At 32.9% G+C, this 21,782-nt stretch overlaps 1 protein-coding gene across 2 annotated transcripts in view; it reads left to right on the top strand.

Moving 5' to 3' along the window:
* LOC142335350 (uncharacterized) overlaps positions 1-21,004 on the top strand; it is a 32,696-nt gene extending 11,692 nt beyond the window's left edge. Inside the window, exons 4-6 of one of the 2 annotated variants that reach the window (XR_012758865.1) lie at positions 14,462-14,633; positions 18,116-18,476; positions 20,889-21,004. Coding sequence is in view for 1 of the 2 variants with exons in the window: in XM_075383806.1 (XP_075239921.1) it covers positions 14,462-14,633; positions 18,116-18,310 (367 nt within the window). In the remaining variant the exon portion in view is untranslated. Of the gene's footprint in view, positions 1-14,461; positions 14,634-18,115; positions 18,656-20,888 lie in introns of those variants that run through there. The other variant, XM_075383806.1, reaches the window with a different exon arrangement.
* Positions 21,005-21,782: the final 778 nt, after the last annotated feature.

Raw genomic sequence — 21,782 nt, 5'->3', positions numbered from 1 at the left:
TTTTACGCTCTTGTCTCTTTCGTTTTGCATGTCTTTTTATGCAAATTTTTTCGTTCGATCGTTTTGACTTTTAGAGTGAATTTTACGCCCTTGACTCTTTCATTTTACATGTCTTTTTATGCAAATTTTCTCGTTCGATCGTTTCGACTTTTCGAGTGAATTTTACGCCCTTGACTCTTTCGTTTTGCATGTCTTTTTATGCAAATTTTTTCGTTCGATCGTTTTGATTTTTCGAGTGAATTTTACGCCCTTGACTCTTTCGTTTTGCATGTCTTTTTATGCAAATTTTTTCGTTCGATCGTTTTGAGTTTTCGAGTGAATTTTACGCCCTTGACTCTTTCGTTTTGCATGTCTTTTTATCCAAATTTTTTCGTTTGATCGTTTTGACTTTTCGAGTCAATTTTACGCCCTTGACTCTTTCGTTTTGCATGTCTTTTTATGCAAATTTTTTCGTTCGATCGTTTTGACTTTTCGAGTGAATTTTACGCCCTTGACTCTTTCGTTTTGCATGTCTTTTTATGCAAATTTTTTCGTTCGATCGTTTTGATTTTTTGAGTGAATTTTACGCCCTTGACTCTTTCGTTTTGCATGTCTTTTTATGCAAATTTTTTCGTTCGATCGCTTTGACTTTTCGAGTCAATTTTACGCCCTTGTCTCTTTCGTTTTGCGTAAATTTAGATATGTAAATTTTCTTCTCAATCACAGGTGTCAGCAGCTGTACTCAAGAGGCGGCAGTTTAGTACTAACTTTCATACGAGAAATACCCCGAAATTGGTGTAACTTTTAGTAATTTAAGTTTATTATTGCTTATACTGTTGTGTGTTAACCTCTAATGGTTTGAAGGCCACCTTAGTGAATTTTGTGAGCTCCTACTGAATCCCACGAGATAGAGTCGAGCTCCCAATAGTCCTGTGAGAGCGATTCTTCTTTTAGACGTTAGTCGGTTATGTTTAAAGTGGTTTCCTTTGATTACAGAGAAAACTTTTTTTACAGATGCTTTTGTTTAATTCTTGCAGATATAAATCGAAACACAAATTAAAACTGTTGAGAGGTTTAACAGTGAAAAAATTTTAGCTCTATCCGAATAACAAAAAGTTAGGAGGAGAAACGGTACAAACAGCTTTGAAAACAGCTGACTTTCAGAGAAAAGGTCTTAAATTCTTTGTTGCTGCAATTGAGCTTCACTATTGATTTTGTAGCACAAATGGTTTCAGTTGTTTTCTATTCGTTACAACGTTTCATTTGAAACTTAGAAAATCTCAGAAATTTGACAGCATTTGGTGGATCCAATGATACTAATAATGGATGTTAAGATGAAATATAAGGCTCATTACGTCTATTAATTAAAAATTGAAGAGAAGATGAGGTAGGTGCAATTGTTTGAGATGGAGAAATTTCAGAAAATTACTGCGATACAGCGAACACAACTAGATAACTTCACAACGAAAGAAAAAAACATCACAAAAGATTCCATTGTAGTCTTTACCCGCGTTTCGATGCAAGAAAGATTGATAGTGTGATTATCTAAACTCGTGATTTCGAAGTTGTGATTTCGAAAAATTATTTTTTATAGGAACGTCAAAGCGTGCCCATATATTACCAATTACAAAAAATGGATTGCAAATGTATTCTATGATAAGCAATATTTTTGTTCCGACCCCTCTTGAGGGGGGGAGGAACTATATACTCAACTGGGTTTTTTTTTGTTCAGTCAATTTTGGCCGATCGATATATTCATCGTAGAGAGTTGAGACTGGTATCGTTAGAAAGCTTGTCCAGCGTAGAATTTGGAATTAAAAAGTTTTTTTTGATTTTCGTTTTTGACAGGGAGATATCGAGGTTTAACCTTTCGAGAAAATAGAGTGAATTCCGTTGATTTCATTCAACTTTTTACGGAATTTCGCCAATTTTAATAAAATTCAATAAAATTTTTCATGAAAATGTTCTTGATATTACGTTTAAAGACAAAATATATTGTCGGCTAATTTCATTGAAATTTATTGTCACAAATTCCGGCTAAAAATTCAGACTTTTTCATCAAAAATAGCACGAAATAAATTTCTTTAGTCCACTCTGATTAAATTTGCAGGAAGTGCACACCCAAACACCCCTAACACAATTTTTGTAGACTAAAAAGGGGGCTAATTCCACTTCAACTTCCCTTCCGTTGAGGGTGCTCTGTAAATAAAACTTTGCCGTTTTCTGCTAACTTTATTCGTTGATTTTCAAAAACGCAGCATTTACTTTTGAATTTAACAAACAAAATATCTCAATCAATGACGTTCCAACATTTAAATTTTCCTAATGGAAATCAACATTAGCATTACTAGTTCTGTACCAATCTTGAACCGTTACAATCCAAAAATAATTCGGATTGTCATCAGTCGGTTTTTTATTTAAAAAATTCGATCTTTTTTATATTAATTAAATAACAGAAGATTTCAATTTAAAGATCACTAGTGTTAGGTCCTATTGGCTTCCTAATTAGCTTGAAATTAATTTATCTAGTTGATTGCTTGAAAGCTTATGGTCCTTTCGACTTTTAAAATATTTGATTTTCAATCAAAAAATTTCTTATAGATTTTGCCTCCATTTTCCTCTTATTTTGGTCAACTTGTAGCTTAGTGTCAGCAATCAAAGAGTGCTCCTTCTTTCTGCTAGAATCAATTTTAGTCTTTATTGCGGTTTTACGCCTTAAGTAATGGTGTTCTGGCTTTGATACTACTAGATTTCACAATTTTTTTTATTTTTCAGGAATTTGCCCATTTTTCATGGTTTCTAATTTTGTCAAAATATCACGTTGTTGTCAGTTCATATATCACATTTTTCGCGTTCAAAATAACGCACTATTGATAATATTTTAATCCTTAAAGATATATATTGTGGCTCTTTACCGCTTCGACAATACTTTCTCGAGGAATTTAATTGAAATTTTTAATTTTGTCTTTAACTGTCGTCTTTACTTTGTCTTTTTAGTCGTATTTAATTTCCTGTACAATGACTCAATTTGATTGGCTTTTCCTGGAAGAGTAGATGAGCCGATGTTCTGATAATAGAAGACAGATATTGGCTTACTTGACTTTGTAAACAATTGTTTTCCAAAATGAAAAAAAAAATTCAACTTCGTAATTTTATTCCTTTTATTGTCTGTTTGTTACCTGGTCTCGTTAATTAAAGGTTAACGATGACATTATTTTTGTCAAAGGAAGGTGTCAAAAGGAATTGGTGTCACAAAATCTAATGTTTTTAAAGAATTCGTTATGAATTTACTGGCTTCGACACGGGTTTTTCTCAAAAAAAGTAAATTAATTTTTGACTTTTGTCAAATTTGACGTGCTTTTTGTAGACGTAATACATGTTCTGGATAATTGCAGGTCTCGAGGGCTTACTTTGGAAGAATAAACGAACCTATTCATTTTTTTCATTTTGTAATTAATGGCTTTCATGTCTTTGGAAATAAATTTTTTTCGATAAAAACAAGTTTTATATAATCTTGCTTTTTTTTCTTTTTGGTCTAATTGTTACCTAATTTCATTAATGAGAGGTCACATAAAACATTTCAAGCGAAGGTGTCAAAAAAGATTGGAGTCACAAAATCTAATGTTTTAAGAGAACTCATTATGACTTTACTGGCTTCCACACGGGTTTTTCACAAAAAAAAATCAAATGAATTTTTGATTTTTGTCATATTTGACCTTCTTTTTGTAGACGTAAGACATATTCTGGATAATTGCAGGTTTCAAAGGCTTCCTTTGGAAGAATGTATCAACCTATTCAACTTTTTCATTTTGTAATTAATGGCTTTCATGTCTTTGGAAATAAATTTTTTCGAAAAAAAACAATTATTACATAATTTTGCTTTTTTTTCTTTTTTGTCTAATTGTTGCTTACATCCATCAATGAGCGGCCACATAGTAAATTATCGGTGTTCGACGAAAGTGCAATCGAACGTATTTTGGGGGCCAAAGTAAGTCTTTACGGCTTCCAAAGCATTTTCTGGCAAGTTTTAATTGACTTTTAATTTGTTGTCTATTTGTTGTTCTTTTTGTAACTGCATAAAAAATTGAATACCAAGAGTTCTAAACTCCCTCTAAAGAAGCGTTGGTAATTGTAAACTTATGAGATATTTTAGTTGATTCCTCATTACTTTGAAGTTAATTGTTTCTTTTTTAAAAATTCAGCGAATTTTCTAACTTTAAAGTTCCTGTTCTTTTTTGTCTATTTGATACCAAGCTTTATTATGAACTGGTGAATAACCATTTTTTCTGTTGAATTAAAAGTTAAATGGTTTATTTTCAGTTTTATCTGACGCTATTTTGACTTTGTTATTAAGTTTTGTTTTTTAAAATGGAGATAAATTTTTTTTATGTAATTAAAGTTTGTTAATGTTGTTTGATTTTGCCGTTCGTCTTCGCTCGCTTTCTTAATATCGGCATATCTCATCAATCTAATGCAGTAGTTTTTACTCCATTGAGTTTTTTTATTTGGAGGCTAACTTTTCCTTCATACATCAGTTTTTTTTTTAAAATACTTGAATTTTTTGTGTTTTTCTATCTGTTCCTCATTTGGTAGACAATTATGCCAAATTATGGATGAGCGGGTTCGGAACCTTATGTGCGATTCCACATTACCGAGCCGCCTTGTTTTCCTTTAATCACAAACATAATTTTACTCGAAACGCTAGCAGAAAAACTGAAATAGAAAAACAATACCATTAGCAGAAAGAATATCTCAACTAAATTCTTCCGGTGGAAATAGCAAGCATAACCTACAAAACCATGATACAGAGACAGCATATCATTATCTTGTAAACTGCGCATGAATTCTATCTGCTGGTTGAGAGCGATAAAAAACCAAAAATCATTTCAATGGCAATATTCTTTTCAGTCTGTGTTTCTTTTTACTTTCTACATTAGATTTATTTTGAAGTTAAACTAGTTTTCGCTTGCCTTTCCTGGCTGCCGCTTTTGCCCCGCTTCAAAGAACGCAAATGAAAAGGGAAAGCATAAAAACTGTGAAAGATATGGTGCTATTTAATTGCAATCTCCATAAACAAACATTACTATCAAGAGCTGGAAGTCATCTGTTAATAACAATTCTTTCCTAGTTTTTTTTTGGTTTCTAAGACTTGTTTTTTTTCTGACCGATTGTTTCAGAGTTTAAAAAAATATTTTTTATCACATTTAAAGCTCTTTTGCAAAACAAAAACAAACCAGATTCGTGAGCCGATGCAGCAACTAAACCTCATTATTTCTCTAAGCTCTAATGTATCTAGACAAAATTTACTTTCAATATAAAACAATTTTGCTCAAGATGTTAAAATTTAATTTAGGACCCTAAAAGCAGATGCCTAAAATAAACCAAAATTTATTCCAATAAAGAAATGTTTAATCACTCATTGGATATGTTGCTTTTCGCAACTTGTCAAAAGTTCTTTTCAGTTAGCGTTTCTTTTGACTATCATTCGAGCTCTTAATCAGAAAAAAACGCAGTTTTGAGAGACGATCAACATTAATAGTTCAGATTTCGTGGAAATGAAAAAATAAAAAAATCACTATTGCTACGCTCTAGCAATAACGTTTAAAAGAAATAAAAAGTTCTCCTATTTGGAGATGTGTTTGTGTGGTGTAAAATTTCGAAGCTTTTAAAAATTTTTTGAACGAAGTGCAAATGATTCTAAAAACAAACAAATACTATGTAGAGACTTCAAAGCTAACTTTTTGATTGCTAGTAAAAGTATTGCTATATTCAAGAATATTGCTCTCAGGAAACAATTTCTCATTAGTTATAAAAAGTAAATCCAACTTGCAAACCGGCATAAAAGACATTGGATGTTTTCGTTGTTAAACCCTATCGTCCGTTTAGACGTCTGTGTCCAACACACAAAATCAGCATGCAATTCCACTAACAGTTGAACAAATTTTTGAAGGTTCTTTCAATTCGAACAAAAATTTTGCAAGGAAAATGACTAAACAGTAATATTGTTGCAAATCTTAAATTATCCCGATGAATTAAATAAATAATTCACTAGCATTGGCTGCAGCGCAATCTCCCGTAACAAAGTTTTCGAAAAACTGCACAAAAATTTGCTTAGTACTCTAGTACATTCTGAAAACCTGGTAGATTGAGCTCAAAATGACCGCAAAAACTCAGATAGAAAATCATGTAAAAATGTGTTTCCAGAAAAATTCTTAGGACAATTTCATCGTAAAAACTAAGCGTAAAATTATGCCATACGATTCATCTTTTAAAAAAACATCAGAAATAACAGCAAAAACGTAGTGCTGAAAAAAATATTGGAAATTGTAGAATTTCAGATTTTACACTTTTTGAAAATGGATCTACAGCTGGCGCAAACTCCTGACTGAAACAATAACGTCATGCGATCGAAAATTGATTTAAAACAAAGTATCAGTAACTAAATTACGGACACTATGTGAAGCATCCCCATACGTTTCTTTAAAAAATGTCTGTTGTTTTCAGTCCAGTACTTTCTAAAATTTTCTTTTCAAAGTCTGGTAATGAAAGCGAATCTCCAAACTAAACTGCAACTCCATTTATACATTTATGAAAAATTTGAAAAGTGTCGTAGAAAGTTGTTTTATGTTTTTCCCAGTAAACCCCGTATTTTTAAAAGGTGAACCTGGCTCCAGAAGCAAGCTAAGTGCAGTGCTGTCAAACCTATTGCCTGAAAAAGATAGATCTCAATGAATTAATATATGTGAAATTATATACTTTTAAAAAACTATCAATTTTGGAGCGCTGTAAGGGTTAGTTCGGCCACCAATTGTTTGTAGAAATCTATAATTTTGCATAAAGAAAATAAAAAGCACATCTTTACTCTATGCAGACTGCACAGTAGTTTTCACCAGCGACAATTTTGAGAAAGTAAAATGTAAAACAAGACGCCATATTTGAAGAAAATTGTTAATAAATTTGAAACAAAGCACATGGTGTCTGGGCGGAATGGGGATCTCAACAAGCGTAAGCCAAAAACCGATCAAATAGAAAATTAGCAACTCCGTTCATTCCAGTAAATTATCAGAGTGTGCACTTTCTTTATCGTTTGCCATTGACGTTTACGAGAACACAACTTTTTCTAAATTTATGTTAAATCATTCGTATATCAAACAATTTTATTCTACAGATCTTACGATAAAATAATTTTACAGCAAATCAACATTTTGATTGAAAGAATTTGTCATTTTGAGATATAGCGTGTTATATTACTGAAAGGCGTCATAAAGGACGCTTTATATTTTTGATAAGTGTTTAAAACATCTAAATTTCAAGAAAATATTAAATTAACTCACACACAAACAACAACTACCTAAATGTCTTAAAGCATTCTGAAAGACACCGTTTAAAACGAGAAGAAACAAAGTTTGCACATGATGTTCCGACCCGAGCTGATCTAATTTTTGACTTAATTGTCAAACAAATGATGATATAACAAAAAAAGATCTGCCGATAAAAAGACTACGCGAAAAAAAAACAAACAAAATAAGCAAAATTAAAAAAAATTAACGGCAAAAACTCAATTCTAAATGTAAAAGCACCTAGTAAACAACGTCAAAATGCAATCAGATAAAACTTTAACAAAAAAAACAATTTTTTTCTTTACTAAACAGCAGATGGAAAGTTTTCCTAATGAGATTAGGTAGCAAGTCGACAAAAAAACGAAAAAATAAATCAAAAGAAATTCAAAAATTAATCAACGTTTTTTAACCAAGAAGTTTCAAAGGTCTTAAAAATCATTAGCTTTTAACTAAATAATACTTGATAAAATACTGAAAGTTAAAACAAAACCAGAAGGACTTGTCTTTGGTTAAACTAAGCCATAGAAACGAACTAAAGAAAAACTCAAAAAATATCAAGCGATTTGGGAAAATACAAACTATTGCTACCATTAAAATTATTAGCAATTATCTGAATTTTATGTATTTTTAATTCAATTGTTGTTACTAATAATTCACTTATAGGACTTATACTGAGAGATTAAATAAGTTTACGTGGGCCACATTTGAAAACCATCTTTATCTGTTATTACGCGATTGTTAGAGAAAGAAGAGAAAAAGAAACACAAAAGTTAGCCACTCATTAAAAGTTTTTGAAAACGCATATTGTCCAACAAACAAAGCATCAGTGACAAATAGTATCAGTAGATATACTATTTTCTGAAATACAAAAATTGGATTCGAACTCTCATTTATGACAATAAGTCATAATTTGACGAAAAGCTTGACAAAAACTGATAAGCTTGAAAAATATTTGAAAATGTATATAATGAATTTCATGACTGTTCGCTATATACTGACTGATTCCAGTAACATCATTCATTCAATCCTCAGTTAGAAAGTTTATGAGACCTGTCAGCAAGTTACAGCTATCGAAAGAACAAAAACAGGCAAAAACCGCAAATTCACGAAAAAAATTGATCGAGAAAAGTGTCGAAGACATTATAAAAATCATAAAATCAATGGATTTCTCTTTTTTATTAATCTAATTTCAAAAAATCATTAAATGTGATCAAATACATTAGAACCACGATTTTTTTGAGAACTCGTACTATCAACGCCATTAAATACAATAGCTTTCAACGGAAGCCACTAAACACAATAAATTATGCCTCGATGGGACAACACGTTTGTTTGCCATTCGTATTTCATCCATAGGAACTAACAACAAGTTATTGACTAAAAAAACAACAAAGACAGGCAAAAACCCAAAATTCAGTAGAAAAATGGCAGAAGAAAGTGTCGAAGCAATTTAAATCGTAAGCTCTTCTCTGAAAACTTTATCTATGATCCGTTGAATGTCTTGCCAAAACCATTGGGAACTATCAATAATATGATAATGAGACAAGATATAAAAAACAAAAATAAGAAATGGTAACCGAAAATTTAAAAGAAATTGTGAAATCTCGTGGTTTGAAGTTTTTATACAAATAGGTAGAAGATAAAACCGCTAACAAGATTAATTTTGGTTGCAGTAGAAAACAATATTCTGTCAGTTTTGAGACGGGCTAACAATTCACGAAAAAAGATTAGGATTGGTCAATGTTCAAAGAAAAATTTTCGAAAAATTATTTTTAAAGTATTAACAGCCATTAAACACAAAAGCTTCCAACGGAGGTCAATAATTTCCTTCAGGTATGACCCAACATGAGAGAAAAGATGTATTTCATTCAAAGATAATCTATAAGATATAACAAAAAGTCTTAAGACTAGTAAATTCAACAAAAGCAGGCAAAACCCAAAGTTCAGTAGAAAAGTGCGAGAAGAAAGTGTCGAAACCAATTAAATAATAAGCTTTTCTCTGAAAATTTATCTGTGATCCACTTAACAAAATTTCTAAGCCATTAGAAAAATTTTGGATAATGTGTATAATTTTTGGATAATGTGATAAGAGTTCAAAAGTATCCAATAATACAAAAATAACAAAAAACTCTAAGCAAAACAAAATTTGGAATCTTGTGTCATTGAAGTCATATAACCAATTGTTAGACGATAAAACTGCTAACCAGATTAATTTTAGTTGCAGAAGAACACAATGGGTCCTGTCAATACTGAGACTGACTTACAGATCAAAAAAAGGTTTAAGAATCCTTAATGTTAAAAAAAAAATTCGAAAAATTATCTTCGAAGACTTAACAGCCATTGAATTGAATAGCTTTCAACGGAAGTCATTGAATACGCTCAAATATGCCCCGATGAGAGTACATGGATGTTTGTCATGCATTGGTAATCAATAAGACATCACAATAAACCTTATAGCTATGAAAACATCAACAAAAACAGGCAAAATCCAAAAATTCAGTGGGATAGTTCGAGAAGAAAGTGTTGAAGCCATTTAAACAATAAGCTTTACTGAGAAAACTTTATCTGTGATTCTATGAACGTTTTCCTAAAGCCAATGAGAGCTATCAATATTTGAATAGTATGATAAGATTTCAAAATTAAACAGATATTCGAAGATTTCCAGTATTTTTTAAAATTTTTATTGAAATCTTTTGTCATTGAAGTCGTATAACCAATAGTTAGAAGACAAATCTGCTAACCAGATTTTTTTAGTTGCAGTAGAAAGCAAGTGTGTCCTGTCAATACTGAGATTAACCAACAGATAACAAAAAAGTTTGGTTAATGTTAAAAGAATTTCGAAAAATTATTTTTAAAGTCTTAACAGCCATTAGCTGTACACTCAAAGCACTAGATATGTTCATTTAAAGCTCATTAAGGAACATATTGTGCTGTTAGTGAATGAGTCGATGCCATAAGCTTTCAAAAATAGTAAATTTTTAAAAACAAAATCAAAATTTCATTTAAAATTACGAAAACCCAGAGTCAAACCAAAAAAACATGAGCAGTTCCTTGAAAAAGATTTTTTTTGTTCATCGGGCTTCATTATACTGTAAAGGGGGTTTGTCGTTAAAGAAACCTCGATATGAATGACTTGTCTCTAGATGATCTAAAAAATTTAAAAAAGATGGAAAGTTTTATAAAAAAAGAGCTCTCAAATAGAATTCGATTTGTTTTGATAGTGCACATCCCGATGAGACCAGAACTAGTCTTTTTTGCCTTTAATCAAAATTAGTTCTTTTTTTATCGTGGAATTTAATTTTGAAAAACTATTTTGGTAGATAACATTTTAATTTGACGAAAAATTACACTAAAATTGAACAAATAAACGAAAAATTACAGTAAAAAACTCAAATAAACTAAATAAAACAACGAAAATAAAAAAATAGATTTAGTTTTAAATTCTACGCATGACCAACTTTTCAATGATACCACTGACATTTCTCTGCGATGAATACTTCGATTGGCCAAAATTGTCTGAACAAAAAACCCATTTGAGTATATAGTTCCTCTCCCCACCCCCACAATTGGGGTCCAAAGAAAAATCAGGACTGTATCACAAGTTTGTGAACAAATTTTCAATGGTAGTTCAAAGAGAGTAAAATTTGGTGTGAATTTGGCTTTAGAAAGTTAAGCTGATTTTTGACATTCCGAGGTGGTTCAGTCAATTTCGCGGTTTAATGGCGACATTGTACAGTCAATCAGTATTAATTTTTGGATTGTATTAATTTTTTGTTTTTTTGTGGTTACCGACTTTGTAATGGCACTTCCAACATTTTTTCTTATCGGTGTAAATTTAAGTGCACGACAGTTGTTGCCAACAAGATCGTGCCTTTAAAAACTCTCGCAAAATCAACAATGATAAAAAGTGAACATAAACGCACGTGATAGTAACAACGATTTGATTCGGCAGCTAAGCTATGATTCAATAAAACTCGTTTAATAGTCACTCAATTTTCGCCAACCAATTATTTGGGTTCCACGACAGCAGTTTTAAAAGGTTAATTCTAATGAAAAGTTTTTAGGACATTCACCCAACTTTTGTGCGTTCGTGTCCACACTTTCGTGCGTTCATCACTTTTCGTGCGTCCAGACTTTTGAACGTTCATCAGACCTTTCGTGAGTTAATGTCTAGACTTTGGTGCGTTTTTCCGTGGTTTTTTAAGTCTATGTAAATTTGAGCGCATGACACCCTCGTTGTGCTTTTATCTGGGTCTGCACATATGGACTTTCCGTCTGGGACTTCAACCTGGGTAGGAACTAATAAAAAAGATTAAATGCCTTGATCAATTTCCTGCTATGGCTAATTCCCTGCACTTGACTAGTGTTATAAGTTTTTATACAAATAGGTAGAAGATAAAACCGCTAACAAGATTAATTTTTGGTTAAAGTAGAAAAAAATATTCTGTCAGTACTGAGACGGGCTAACAATTCACGAAAAAAGTTTAGGATTGGTCAATGCTCAAAGAAAAATTTTCGAAAAATTATTTTTGAAGTATTAACAGCGATTAAACACAAAAGCTTTCAACGGAGGTCAATAATATCCTTCAGATATGACCCAATGTGAAAGAAAAGATGTATTTCATTTAAAGATAATCGTTAAGATATAACAATAAGTCTTCAGACTATTAAAACAACAACAAACGTAGGCAAAAATCAAAATTCAGTAGACAAGTGCGAGAAGAAAGTGTCGAAACCAATTAAATCGTAAGCTTTTCTCTGAAAAATTTATCTGTGATCCACTTAACATCTTCTCTAAGCCATTAGAAAAATTTTGGATAATGTGTACAATTTTTGGATAATGTGATAAGAGTTCAAAAGTATCCATTAATACAAAAATAACAAAAAATTTTAAGCAAAAAATTTTGGAATCTTGTGTCATTGAAGTCATATAACCAATAGTTAGAAGATAAAACCACTAACCAGATTAATTTTAGTTGCAGCAGAAAGCAATGGGTCCTGTCAATACTGAGATTGACAAACAGATCAGAAGAAAAGTTTAAGAATCCTTAATTTTAAAAAAAATTTCGAAAAACTTTCTTTAAAGACTTAACAGCCATTGAATTTATTAGCTTTCAACGGAAGTCATTGAATACGCTCAAATATGCCTCGATTGGAGTGCAGGGATGTTTGTCATGCATAGGTAATCAATAAGACATCACAATAAATCTTATAACTATGAAAACATCAACAAAAACAGGCAAAATCCAAAAAATCAGTGGAATAGTGCGAGAAGAAATTGTTGAAGCCATTTAAACAATAAACTTTACTGTGAAAACTTTATCTGTGATTCTGTGAACGTTTTCTTAAAGCCAATGAGAGCTATCAATATTTGAATAGTATGATAAGATTTCAAAAATAACCAAAAATTCGAAAATTTCCAGTATTTTTTAAAAATTTTTATTGAAATCTTTTGTCATTGAAGTCGTATAACCAATAGTTAGAAGATAAATCTGCTAATCAGATTATTTTTAGTTGTAGTTGAAAGCAAGTGTGTCCTGTCAATACTGAGATTGTCCAACAGTTAACGAAAAAAGTTTGGTTAATGTTAAAAGAATTTCGAAAAATTATTGTTAAAGTCTTAACAGCCATTAGCTGTCCACTCAAAGCACTAGATATGTTCATTTAAAGCTCATTAAGGAATATATTGTACTGTTAGTGAATGAGTCGATGCACTAGGCCTTCAAAAATAGTAAATTCTCAAAAACAAATTCAAAAATTCATTTAAAATTACGAAAACTCAGAGTCAAACCAAAAAACATGAGCAGTTCCTTGAAAAAGATTTTTTTTGTTCATCGGGCTTCATTATACTGTAAAGGGGGTTTGTCGTTAAAGAAACCTCGATATGAATGACCTTCCCTAGAGGACCTAAAAAATCAAAAAAAGATTAAAAGTTTTATAAAAAAAGAGCTCTCAAATAGTATTCAATTTGTTTTGATAGTGCACTTCCCTATGAGACCAGAACTAGTCTTTTTTGCCTTTAATCAAAATTAGTTCTTTTTTTCGTGAAATTTAATTTTGAAAAACTATTTTGGTAGAAAATATTTTAATTTGACGAAAAATTACACTAAAACTGAACAAATAAACGAAAAATCACACTAAAACTGAAATAAACTATAAAAAAAACGAAAATAAAAAAATCATTTTAATTTTGGATTCTACGCTGGACCAGCTTTTCAATTATACCACTCACATTTCTCTACGATGAATACTTCGATCGGCCAAAGTTGTCTGATCAAAAAAAACCATTTGAGTATATAGTTCCCCCCCCCCCCCCCACAAGTGGGGTCCGAACAAAAATCAGGACTGTATCACAAGTTTGTGAACAAATTTTCAATGGTAGTTCAAAGAGAATAAAATTTGGTGTGAATTTGGCTTTAGAAAGTTAAGCTGATTTTTGACATTCCGAGGTGGTTCAGTCAATTTCGCGGTTTAATGGCGACATTGTACAGTCAATCAGTATTAATTTTTGGATTGTATTAATTTTTTGTTTTTTTTTGTGGTTACCGATTTTGTAATGGCACTTCCAACTTTTATTTCTTATCGGTGTAATTTTACCTGCACGACAGTTGTTACCAACAAGATCGTGCCTTTAAAAACTCTCGCAAAATCAACAATGATAAAAAGTGAAAATAGACACACGTGATAGTAACAACGATTTGATTCGGCAGCTAAGCTATGATTTAATAAAACTCGTTCAATGGTCACTCAATTTTCTCCAACCGATTACTTGGGTTCCACGACAGCAGTTTTAAAAAATCAATTCTATTGAAAAGTTTTTAGGACATTCACCCAACTTTTGTGCGTTCGTGTCCAAACTTTCGTGCGTTCATCACTTTTCGTGCGTCCAGACTTTTGAACGTTCATCAGACCTTTCGTGAGTTAATGTCTAGACTTTGGTGCGTTTTTCCGTGGTTTCCAGTCTATGTAAATTTGAGCGCATGACACCCTCGTTGTGCTTTTATCTGGGTCTGCACATATGGACTTTCCGTCTGGGACTTCAACCTGGGTAGGAACTAATAAAAAAGATTAAATGCCTTGATCAATTTCCTGCTATGACTAATTCCCTGCACTTGACTAGTATTAAAGTGTATAGCGTTCAGGTGTGGAAGGGGAGTGTTGGACTCGTGGTGTTATTGGCGCAAGGAGTACACCTATTCGGTTGACCTCTTCATGATGCTTCTGTTAGTGTCCACATTTGCAGCAGAGTGGATGGAAGTGTTCCTGGTACAGACTGGAAGGTTTCCTGTTCTATACTACTTTGACATTGAGCTGGTAAGCTGTCCACATTGTCTGGGTTGTCGTCTCTTTGCTCGTACATTCATTAGCCATATAAATAACCATTATTATAAAATTCGTTTTTTTTTCGTGCAAGGATTATATATAATTTGATTCGTATCATAACGTAAAATACTTGCAAGGAACCTCATGAGAACTTGTATTAACGTTACATGAAATGAAACAGATATAACTGGTAATTATAGATCCTTGAATAAATAGAAAAAGTTTCACCAAACAGAAAATAATTGTATTCACTGTGATTCCAGAATTCCTATCGCGAAAAGTCTTAAATGTATCTTAAAAATTCAATTATCAGCGCCTGTCAGACTATGCGTAAGCTAATTACAACTTTGTAAAGCATTTTAGCAATTCTCACACAATCTGAAAATAATAACAATCTTGTAACATTTAGTAAGAATTTATAATAACTTATGAACTCTGATGAAGACTTGCGTGGCGTAAAAAAAGCATATGGGGAGCAATAACCGTGAACAAGAAGGAGAACACCAATTGCAACAGCTGAATCCAGCCCTTACTTAAGGAAAAACCAATCGAACGATTTTTCTATTACAAAAAGATCTCTAACTAAAACCTTTTAGTTCAAACGTCGGACAATTTACATTAAAAAAATTATTTAAGACTAGTCAATAAGTTATATGAACTCCTCGGGTTGACATAGACTGACAATTTTGGCATTGAGCATGTATAAAATTTTGTAAATTAGGCATATATTAGCTTTTTGTGGGTTTTTCTAGTGTAAGTGACCAAAAAATCGATATTTCAGTGAGGTACCTATTTAATTGCTCTCGAATTAGAAGCAGTTATTGTAAATGTGTGTGTCTTTTTTATTGTGAGATTAACGTTTGACCATTTTTGCGCTTCTAAAAATTACTTTGACTTCTCACGCACTTCTCGATTTTTGAGTGATTTCAATTGCTCTCACAAACAAAACCGATTGTTAGAGAGATGATGACAAGGACCTGATAGCCGAGAGGTTAATGCCTCTTTCGAGAGGACGAAATCAGGGTTCGAATCCAACTTTCGTTTGCTGTTTTTGCACCTATAAAGAAAAATTTATCTAGGCTACAGCACCTGAATTAAACCGCCCCGCCAGTCATTCGAGAGCAATTTTTCCGACATTAGTTGGTTTATGTTTAATTGCACTTGAACGAAGTTAATAGCAATTATTATGAACGCGTTCGTCTTTTACTTCCTATTGCTCTCACTCCAAAGTAAGCTTGTTTCTAAAAAAATTGAGTTGCAGCATAGCAAAACCGAGAGGCAAATAGCACAGTCTGTAGTGCGTATGGTTATGAAGGGTGAGGTCAATGGTTCGAGTCCAGTTGGCGTCAAATGTTTTTCCACCCACCTGCCAATTGAGAGCAATTCTTCCGGCATTAGTCGGCATAATTTTAGTGACTGTACTTAAGTTAGAAAAGATTTTTCCATCAACCCAATGTTCAAACTAGGATTGAAATTTTTCCCTCGTAGAAACAAAACTGAAGGCAAAATTTTAATATCTTCGCAAAATCAGATCTCAAAAATAAATTTTGTCTAGCCCCATTTCCTTGAAATGTTTTCATAAAAGGACTGTGATGAAAGAGCGAATGTGTGAATATCAATTTTAGCCAATGCTGGACACTTTGTATAGGCTAAAAGCAATCAACTATCCTTAGCACTTGCTGGAATAATAGATATTAACATCTTACAAGATGACAGTATTCGCCTTATTGAAAAAATGGAAATATATTAAAATTATTAATAGCCGCCGTCAGCCTCTTAACGGCTATTATTTAGGCGCTTTTTACAATTCAAAAAAATTTCAATTGTGTTGGGGCGCTGTCTTGTTTTAAGATCTGTTCACACATTTTCAAAATTTTTTAAATTCAAATTGGAGTGGTGATTTTTGTTACGCTGGAACAGGAATTGGAGCAATAAAAGCGAGTGGTTTTGCGGCGTGAAAGTTTTTAACTCTAATTTTCACATGCGGTCATTTCACTTCGATTTTTACTGTTTTTTCAATTTTTGGACGGGATTCATTTCCAAATAATTTTCCCACTCTATTCATAGTTCATTCTAGGCCTAGTTTTTGTTTAGTCAATGAAAATTCTTTGAATTGTACGTCAGGACTTGTCCTGCTATGTTTTAAAAATCGCTTTATCTATTAATCGCATTTTTCGTTTTACTTAAGTAACGATTTTCTGACTTACTTCACGAACTGTTTCAATTGCGTGGATTTTAGATTCTTTCAAACACTCAATTACACAATGTGGCGAATACTGTCAACGTCAAAAGATCAAAATCAAAAGAGACAGGATAAACCAATAAAGCCCGTTCATTAAGTCATTGAGAATTAAATTATAAAAATTAATTGGATTATTTGCTAGCCGATAATGGTGTTAAGCTTATTAGCTTTCAATTCCGAAGTCGAATTAAGTATAGTTTTAGAATCCATCTGAAATTGCAGACCAAATTAGAACATTTTGTCATTAAAACAAAAAACAAAAAAAACTGTCAAAATATCTCATCTTTTTTCAGTTTCTGTTTTATTCCCAATGTGCATCAATCACGTCAACGGCGGCTATTTTCCTGTAATCTGCCTGCTAGGTTTTTTATCAGTGTTGATACAATGGGAAAAGATCCTCTTCTAGATAGTTTTAGAAAAAGAATGAATTTTGCATTGAAAGTAGAGGGGTACATGAGTAAAATTTTACGTCAAGATTTTATAGTCAAAATGCCGCCCCCACCCCAGTATTTTTAAAAGAATAGAGCCATATTTCATATCAAAAGAGGAGGCTGCAACATTGGTTTATTTAGTTGTAGCCAAACACAATTTTGACGCAACGATAGAAAGGCGAAAAACATAACTAAACAGAACTGAACTTTATTTACCTTTAGAAGCAACAATGATGGGCTAAAAAGTGATTTGGAGCTATGATTTGGAGAACAATCTAATTTTCGCAGTTAATTATCGAATGCTAATAATTGCTCTCAAACGAAGCTTATAAGATCTCTGTTAGTGACGCGGTCTTTTTCATGCGATTTTCTAATTGACCGATTTTTCGTTTGACTTTTTTGACTTTCTTGTTTTCATAAGCTTGGTAAACAGGTGAAGCCCGATCCTTACGGTTCACTGGTCTCTAAGTATGCGATTCACCGCAGCTCTTTAAGAGAAATAAGTTGATGATATGAAGTGTGATTGTCCTTCATATCATGAATTTACCTTCAGATAAAACTTCGTTGCGCTAGACCTTCGTTAAGCGTATCCCACGAATAGACCTTTGTCACGCTAGTTGATAAAAATTTTGCAGTATTTTGCCCTCCTACAAAAAAACCTCTTTTAAATGGGCCAATCACAGCTTCAGAATTTATCTACTTGTTCTTTTTATGTAAATGATTGGCTAACTTTCTCATTTTTAGTTGTCGGCTTAACTCACTGTCAGCCAATACGGCGTGCACCTGTTCTTCTTGTGTAGGTTAAATGGTGTCGGAACTGTTGCTTGGGATACGTAATGCGAGTAGCAATGGGTCAAATTCTACTCTCAACTATGACTGGAGTTCTGCTTTTGTTTGCATACCTCTACCTATTCGGTATACTCACCAAACTCAGGGATCTCTTGTGCAAAAAAGACATTGCCAAGACCAAGGACGAAAAGGTCACCCTCATGTAGACACCAGACAATGTTATGAAGATCCACAGAGCTTCAATTGAAACACTTGGACATATGCTGACATCATTGGAAAAGGAAACTGATGCCATTTTGAGGAGATTCATGAGCAGATTAAAATCTAATATGAAATGTTGATTCCATCAGCTCTGCTTTTTCAAGTTCACGGGTTCGAAAATAAAAGATTCAATACGGAAAATGAATACAATTAATTCGGATGATCGAATGCCCAAGTTGAGGTGCCAGACGGAAACTGGTAAGTCCAGACCGTCCAGGCGAAAGTGCCTACGTCCAGACGGAAAGATCTTACGTCCAGACTTTCGTGCGTTCATGTTAAGACTTGCATTCTCCAGACTATCGTGCTTTTTTCGAGTTTCCAAACAATGTAATTTTGAATTACAAAGTTTTGAAACTATGTAATTCCCCCCCCCCCCCTCCCGTACATACTTCCTTCCATCTTGGACCTCAACCTGAGCTCCGTTAAGTTAACATTAATTTATTTATAGCCGCGGAGCGATGGCGGCAATTATTGGGACATCGTGGCTCTTTACTATTCAAAGAATTTGAATTGTTTTGGGTCGCATTCTTTTTACAATTCAAAGAATTTGAATTGTATTGGGGCGCTGTCTTTTTTTTAAAGATCTGTTCACACATTTTCATGATTTTTGAAGTCAAATTGGAGTAGTGATTTTGGTCACGCCGAAACAGAAAGTGGAGCGAAAAAGCTAGTGGTTTTATAGCGTAAAAAATTTTCAATCAAAGTTTTAAGTAGAGTGAGAAAAAGGATGTATGAACAAAAATTCTCGTTAGTGGTTTTTTGTTGACACGCGGCAATTTCACTTTGATTTTTAGTGTTTTTTCATTTTTTTTGGATCAAATTTTTTTTCTAAATGGTTGTGACAATCCATTCATAGTTCCTTCTAGGCCTAGTTTGTTTTTTGTTTGAACCGAATTTCAACTTCTCGCTAGTGGTTTTTTGTTCACATGTTGCAATTTGACTTTGATTTCCTTTTTTTATTATTTTTTATCTGATTTTTCTAGAAACGGTATTCCCATTTCACTCATAGTTCATTTTAGGTCTAGTTTTTTGTTTACTCAAGGAAAAATCTTTAAATTGTACGTCAAGACTGCTATGCTTTTAATTCACTATAACATTTTATCACGTCTATCGTTTTACATAAAACTTGACTTTCACTTTTGTTTTTTGACTTACTTCACTCATTGTTTGAACCAAAGCATTTTAAATTCTTTTACTTTTTGAATTAGGCAATGTGAAGATTACTGCCAAAGTCAAAAGACCAAAATCAAAAGAGACGGGATAAACCGATAAAGCCCGGTCATTAAGTCATTGAGAATTAGGTTATCAAAGTTCCTTAGTGTTTGCTGGCTGTCATTGGAAACTGAAACTGCTAGCCAAATTAGAACAATTTTGAACACTGAAAAAAACAGTAAGAATTTGGTCAATTTGCCTTTTTTCCTGTTTAAATCCCGATGCGAGTATTTTTTGTGATTAATTTCAATTTGATCAATTTTTTTGTCATTGTTTATTATCGCGTTCATTCTGATTTGAAGCGATAACTTTTGTTTATAGTTAATGCGCAAACTCTTATTTTGTTACCAATTGATTATTGTTGTAAAATATTGTTTCTGTTGAAAGATCTTACGGAAATTGATAAATTTTGTTACTATTTTTGACCAATTCTAGCTGTATAAAATATTTTCCGCCAAAATATCGTTTGGGGAGCCCAGCATGGCTGGACTTTTGCTGCTCGCTTGCTTTGATGTTTTTAATTGCAGACATAAAAATGGCTGGGGTTTTATAGGTTAAATGTAGTTTATAGTTCAGTTGGTTTTTAGGGGCTTTTTTCTTGAATTTTCTTTTGTTTTTATTAATCACTTTATTAGGCACCAGTTGATTTAAAAGGTAATTTGTTCACAAAGACAACTTTTTGTGTTATGTCGGATTTCTTCCGGCTGTTTTTTTTAATTCGACGTCTCCATCGATGTATCGTACGGCCTGACTTCTCGGAATTAACTTTTTCAGCGACTTCAGTGTCTTATACTGCTTTGCAGTTAAAAATTGTGTTCGTGACGTCATTTCTGCTTTTAGCTCAATTGCGTGACTTACCTCACTCAAAAAAGTGACTTCTGATTTCATATATGGATCTTAATTTTTTATGAACGTTTACTAGTTAAAGATCAATAGTGTGCATCTAAGTAGTGCCTAACTTATATACCCTAATTCTTGATTATTAGTCTTGAGTTTTTGATTGCGAATATCAATTTTGAAAAAACTCTTTTAGGGCTTTTTCCTTATAGACCGTATGTGTCATAAAGTTGACAGTCTGAATCTAAACCAAAAAGTCTAGTGGTCTCTTAAAGAACTAGTGGTCAATCTGTCTATCTTCTGTCTTTAGTTGTTTTAATTCATGGAAGGCCACAACCGTCTATCGCAGCTATTTTGCGGCAATCTGCCAGCTATGTTTAAAAATTTAAAAATAATTCTTAGAGCTTAACTTTAATTTGAATGGAATGTTAAAACCACAAATGAAGTTCATCGAAACTGAAGACTTATCTGCAGGTCTGAAGGAGGAATTGTTGAAGACTACTGTTGCCCGTCCCATTTTAAACAATAAAATAGACTAGTGTGCTTGTTAATTGTACTCATTTGTACTTGTTAAAAAGTGTTAATTGCTGCATGTTTTCAATAAACTGCTTTAGCTACCCTAACGATGAGAGCGCCCACCCCTCTATCCACGTCGATTTTAGTAACGTAAACAAAATCGGATCTTTTCCGTTTGTGCCCCCCCAGTACGTTATGCGCCCCCCAGTTACAGAGCACGTGCCATTACATAGTAAATCATTATAGTAAAAATATGGCACGTGCGTCTGGGGGTTGCAAATAATATGCGCCCACTAAGCTGGGGGGGCACAAACGGAAAAGATCCACAAAATCAACTATAGAATATAAAAACATCTTTCTACTAAATAACGCAACGTAGACAAAGTTTGATCCAATTCTCGGAGAGCCTCTCGATATATTGCCAATTAGTTAATAAAAGCCGTGAAGCGATAGCGATTAATAATTTTTTTAATAATTCAGGAGGAGTATTAGTGGAGCAAATATTAAATTGCTCTCAAAGGAAGTTTTTAGCGATTATATTAGTCCTGTGGTTTTTCTTAAATGCGATTTTTCGATTGACCATCTTTTCGTCTGACCCATTTGACTTTTCGTCCTCAAAAACGAGATAAACAGATAGCGCTCGGTGGGCATTAAGTGCTCTTAGAGCCCTAAGCCTTACTGTACTCTAAGAAGGCGTGCAACGAAACTGTTTCGAGCAGACAATTTCATGGCGGAAAGGGCGGATCTTAATCTTAAAGTTTGACACCCTCAGTCACCCCCACCGCCATCAGCACCCCCCCCCCCTTCTCGCTATCAGCCCCCACCCCCATTATCCTGCCGCCATCCGCCCCC

Source organism: Convolutriloba macropyga, chromosome 2 (genome assembly GCF_964194025.1).
Source record: "Convolutriloba macropyga chromosome 2, txConMacr16.3, whole genome shotgun sequence".
In the NCBI taxonomy this organism is placed as follows: Eukaryota; Metazoa; Xenacoelomorpha; order Acoela; family Convolutidae; genus Convolutriloba; species Convolutriloba macropyga.
The sequence above is the reverse complement of the archived record's forward strand: the minus strand, read 5'-3'. Positions and strand labels throughout refer to the sequence as shown.